The 6,022-nt window shown below is 30.5% G+C and overlaps 1 protein-coding gene across 1 annotated transcript; it reads right to left on the reverse strand.

Annotated features, from left to right (window-relative positions):
- Positions 1-1,000: 1,000 nt before the first annotated feature.
- On the reverse strand, positions 1,001-5,445 carry LAC14 (laccase 14). The gene is made up of 6 exons (XM_011014356.1): positions 5,350-5,445; positions 5,120-5,271; positions 4,757-5,001; positions 3,570-3,698; positions 2,508-3,446; positions 1,001-1,131 (listed from the first exon to the last, which is right to left on the reverse strand). The coding sequence occupies exons 1-6, from the start codon at positions 5,443-5,445 to the stop codon at positions 1,001-1,003; spliced, it is 1,692 nt and encodes a 563-aa protein (XP_011012658.1).
- Between the last annotated feature and the right edge of the window lie 577 nt (positions 5,446-6,022).

The following is a 6,022-nucleotide window of genomic DNA, read 5'->3' on the forward strand; positions in this document are numbered from 1 at the left end:
GACACTAAAGAAGGCCATCATTAAAGGTCGAATGAAGTTACATGTATCTCCCCAAGTGATGACTTCTTTTGCATTCTAATGCTTGTAATAAACGTGCAAGATACTTTTTTCGACTTCATTCAGTTTAGTCTATGATTCTCTAATAATTCTTTAATTTATTTCAAAATTCCATCCCACTCGAGTCTAAAGAAGACCTATCTAGGGAGAAAAGAAAGGAAGAGAAAAGAAAGAGATAGATGGCTAATCAGGTTAGCTCGTTAAGGTCATGTTAATAACTCGGGTCATAAAGTTGACATGTTAACTTGAATTGACTAGGATCGATCTAATATGTTTTTATTATTCATTCAACTTTTAGACCTATCAAGTTAATATTGTGGCAACTCACAAAACCTTACTTAGCTCTTAACTTATTCATTATCAATTAAATTTCAAATCTTTTGATTTTGTCAATTTATCCCAGTATTTAATCGATGTTAGACACACCTGATTCTTTTTAATTATCCATTATTAGTGGTAGTCAAAATATTTTATTTAATTTTCCTATAGTTTGCATGTGCTTGTTAAAAGCTTCTATATAAAACACCAAAATAAAGTTTGAATATGCTATAAAAACACATTTTATTGTCAAATTAACCAAAAAAGAAAACTAAAACTTTTAAGAATCAAAATATCTTTTATTTTATAACTTTAACTATTAATTGCCTTTAGTTGGAAAGATCTTTAGTATATTCATATAATTGTTGTATATATAGAGTGTGATACAATTAAGATAGGGTGTTTTAAGTTATTCACTATATATATATATATATATAGTAATCCACTTTATTTTATGAAGTTCCTTAAAATCTCAATAATAATATTCTTATAAATAATTAGGAAGTGTAACCCACATGAGAAAATTAAGAAAAAAAACTTGAATTATAAGAAATTTGATCTAGAGGCATAATAGGAAGAGATAACAAATAGGATTTGAGAACTAATTATGCATACAAGCATGCTTTCAACATTTTAGTAAGTCACGAGGAGGTTTGAGAATTCGAGCTTGAGGAGAAACACCATTTTTCACAAGAAACACCATTTCCATTCCCCATGTTACATGACGCTCGATATGGCAATGTAGCAGCCACACCCCTACATGTTAATAAGAATAATATTAATTCAAGCTATGTACAAAATAATATTAGTGTATGAATATTTATATAAGTGTGGAACTAACAACTTGATCTAAAATAATCAAATTAAAATAAAGGGCACAAGTTTAAAAAAATAAACAAATTAAAGATGAAGAGACAATATAAAAGTATTTAACAAAAAAGTCATTGTAGGTTTAGAGCTTACCCCACACAAGTTTTTCATTCCAAGAAAGGAACCAAACCCAAATTATTATATATTTAAATTGAGAGACCCTTAAAAGCTTTACATTCATTTAAGGTTTTTTCTAGCTATAAAATAATTAAAGTAGTTTAAAACCATTAACTTTTCTTTATGTAAAGTTGTGATCGATGCAAGGTTTTGATTTTTAGTAGGGTTATGATCGTTGTTCATTATGATGTAATACTTGTAATTATTTATGCTCATAACTCTTTATATTAAATGAAAAGATAAATTAATGTTTGATATGAGATATGATTGTTTATAAGAAAAACATGAAGATGTAACTAAAGGATGCCTTTCTTTATATGAACACAATGAAAAAGATATAATAAATATTTACTTATTCGTATATATATAGCTGGACATGCTCTTAATCACTTTAGTTTGCTAACAAGATGATTAACATAATATGCATCTTATGCAATTCTTTTCATAAATAATAATATTTTTCTCTAAAATAAATAAATTTTTCAAATTGATTAATGTTTTTACTATCCGTAGGAAAAAAGAATTATGCAAATATATATATATATATATATATATAACCTCAAAGATTTTGCTAGAGTTGAATAAATTCTAAAATAACATCTAATTACTATCTCGGAATATAAAAGACAAAAAACAATAAAGATAGAGAGAACATGTCTTCATATATTTTCTATTTTAAAAATATAAAAATGAACTATAAAATTATTTTAGAGAAAAAATTATTTTATGTTTTTATCTTTATATCTTCAAAATATGTTTTTATCCTTTTTATCTTAACACCCTAACTGAACACAACTTAGATGGCACAACCTATTATGTTTAAAGAGACAGAAAATAATTGTAGGATCCCTCCAAATATGAAAAAGTAAATTTCAATCCTTCTAAAATCTTATGTTTATTTTTTTCACATAACCTGTAGTTTAAATATTCTTTATAAGAAGCTTTGATCTTTCTTAAGTTTCAATATAGCCCATGACATTTCAATAGTTGGAATCCGCAATAATGCATGACACCCCACTAGATTTTTACCTAGAAATCTATCACTACTATAAAAGGTATGCATAAGGGACATTACATAACAATATTACATAACATCAAAGATACAAAAAAAAGTAAAAACAAGTAAAATTATTTTAATTTCTTACCTGGGTTATCTGCTTTGAATCTGATCACTGCCCATCCATTATGAGGAACTCCAACTGTAGTCTCCTCAGGTGGATCATCAAGATTATATTTTGAAGGATCCTTATTGGGATCAAAATTCCCAAATCCTTTTCCAACCACATAAAAGTTGTAGCCATGTAAATGGATGGGATGGTTATCAGCAGCTAATATATTTGTCCCTTGAAGAATGATCTCAACACTTGCATTGTACTCCAAAACTCTCACCTTAGTACCAAAACTTGGTGTCAAAAGGTTAGCTGGGAGATTCTCAACAGTGTAATTGAACTCGTTAGGAGGTTTACGAGGAAAATTTCTTTTAAAAACACCAGCAACCCCATAATAGTAAGCTTGAAGGATGTCCAAAGATGGAGGATTAACAAAGCTAATGTTATTTATACTAGCTGCGAATCTCTTGCCAAAAGGACCCGCGCAAGGCTTATTAGTACTACAGTTAAGGAGGTTGACAGATATGGTAAAAAACAAACGAGTGTTAACTTTTTGTGGAACGTTGGCTTTTACTAGACTTCGAAATTGCTTCGTGAAGTCTGTGGATGCTTGTGTTCCATTGTATGGAGGAAGAGGTGAAACATGAGGAGATTGCAGTAAATGAAAAATGCCATGGTATTCTACGATGGCTGTTGTTGTTGTGTTATCAAAACCAGCCCCAAAAGCACTTGAGTATGCCCTAGAAGCCATGGAATAGTGGCTGGGAGGTTGGTTTGCTTCAAATAAAACATCCATGGTTTGGCCAGGGGTGATCATTAGATAGTCTGATGTAAATGGTTTCAGGTAACACCCATCTTTTCCTACTATCGTCAGTTTGTGTTTTGCTATGGAAAAGAACATATTTTCATCTAATACCGCGTTGATTATCCGAAGGAGATAGGTTTTTCCCTGCTCCACCATCATTTTAAAGGTGCCTGCATGCACAATATATTAAGCAAATCATTTGGCCATCATTTTTCAAAGGTACGCAAGCACCTGTGCCCTCGAACGAAACCAGTTTGAGCAAGAATCTTCCTTGAGCTAGCATATATACGTACCTGCTTTGGAGCATGGATACATATATCCTGGTTCTCCATTGATGGTGAACGCAGCTGAGAGAGTTGGCTCACCACCTGTTATATTTGCATCTCCAGGTATTTTCATCACATCTTTCTTCCACCACTCTCCTACGCACGTAAAAACCAGCCTCGGCATTACACACACACACTCTCATACTTGCAGCTAGCAGTTAAAATCAAGTGTCCCAAACTATTTCATTGCGTTTTATTCATCATCATTTGATTCTTCTTTTAATTGAGATTTTCTTCAATTGAATAATTATTGAGGCAGCAATTAATTTCATCCAGCCTCCACTACAACAACAATAATAATAGTAAATTGAGAATCAATACTGATTCTCAACAAGCCATGCCAAAAAGTATATAAACCTCCGGTTTAATGATACTACGGTATCAATTTTTAACAGAGATAATTTTATAGTTTTAATTTGAGAGATTGAGTTCTCAGCAAAGGTCTCTCTGTCTGTAATAAACCTATTTTTAAATTAATTTTAATTTTTTAAGGGGAGGGGATCACGTGTTAGCTCCTTATTGGTTTCAATTTAAAAAGAAAAAATGAAATATTGATTAAAGACTCAAAAAACAGATTGTTAAATTTTTTTGACAACATTATATTTATTTATTACTATAAGTTACTTTTAAAATTTTGTTATTTACATTAGAAATATTTTTTATTTATTTCAAAAAATATAAAAAAATAAAATAAAGTAGTTAATTTTTTTTATTAATGTACGTTGATTTGTTTTAAATTTTTGGGCTTTTTTTAAATTTTTATATGAGTTTTTATTTTATTCTCAAAAGCCAAAGAAATGAAATAAATTTTATATAAATATTATAAAATATCAAAAACATAAAATCAAAACTTTTATAACAATTAAATTCAAAACTTATGCCAATTAAACCAGAAGGATAACTTCGTCAAAAATCAATATCACATTAATCTCAAGTATCATTAAACCATAGATTCCTGTAAGAATGAGCACACATATGTTAAATAGAAGAACATGTTCTTCTAGATGAATGAACACATGTGAGAGTTAATAGAATTTTATATAAATGAGTTATAAATATTAATTAATGTTTTTTTATTAAGATATTATTATTATTACTATTACTATTATTAGTATTATATTATATAGTATTATTATACAGGGGGAGAGAGAGACCTAGTATAATTGGAAACTCAGCGTGGGGCTTGGGGAAGGGATAATGCGATCCATGCTTTGGATAAATAATGAGGGCACCATGGACTGTTGCTCTTGCCCAGCTGTTATGCGCATGCCACCATATTGTTCCTTCTTCGGTAGTCAATGTGATTTTGTAGTTAAACCTTCTTCCTGGCTGAATAGGGCACTGTGTGATGTATTCAGGCCCATCTGACCATGGATTTCTTACTTGTCTAGCTCCATGCCTGCCATTTTCGTTACACCATTTCCATAACCCCATGCCCACACCACACAGCAATTCATCAAACTATCTTTTGTGAAAAAACGGTTTGAATTTTTGTACGAAGGCAAGGGAGCACCTACCAGTGGAGAGTGATGTTATATTTTGCTCTATTGTAGACAGTTACTCTGAGTTCATCTCCAGTATAGGCTTCCAAAGTTGGCCCTGGGAATTTCCCATTTACTGTTAAGATTTCCTTTGTAGTACACAGTCGAGTAAAGGATGCTGATTTCACCTGCAATAACAACTGGATGAGAGAGGAGATGAAAAGAAGGAGAGATGAGAAGAGAGAGAGAGAGAGAGATGTAGATACCACAAACTTATGATGATGGATCTTCCCGTTTGCAGTGGTGTAGTTCTGAATTATCAGAGAAACAATAAAACCTAAAAGCCTGAGAATCTTAACCATTGGAGGAGTAGTCTTGAAGCTCCTCCTCCTCCTCGTATATCTGCCAAATTAAAATGCATTGTTATTGTCGTCGTCGCAAGTTTATCTTATTCTCATCACCTTTTGCTTTCCAGCTTTGATACCTTGGATCATTCAGTCCTACCATGGGGACCCTTCCATAAATAGTTAAAATAATTAATATTGTATTTATGTTTCGTATCTTTATGTTTCGTAATATACATATATGTGCATATAATTTTTCTATTTTAGTGATAAGCAACTGGTCAATTTGTGTATTAGATTCATCTCCCCATTTTGATAAAAAAGAGAGACTATTCGCAATTTTCAATTCATATTTAATAAAATAAGGTATATCTCATTCTTATTTCCTAAAACAAATTTTTTTTCCTTTTTTGCCACGTTGTATTTTGGTTAACCTATCATTTTATTTCTTAATAAACTAGATTATTTTCCATGTTAATTTTTTATCGATTCAATATTAAAAAATATAATTTAAAAAAATTAATTAAAAAAATTTGAGTTACTTAACCTAAACTGCAATTGAGATCATAAAACCATAATCGATGAAAAAAATAAT

Source organism: Populus euphratica, unplaced genomic scaffold, assembly GCF_000495115.2.
Source record: "Populus euphratica unplaced genomic scaffold, PopEup_1.0 scaffold1080.1, whole genome shotgun sequence".
In the NCBI taxonomy this organism is placed as follows: domain Eukaryota; kingdom Viridiplantae; phylum Streptophyta; class Magnoliopsida; order Malpighiales; family Salicaceae; genus Populus; species Populus euphratica.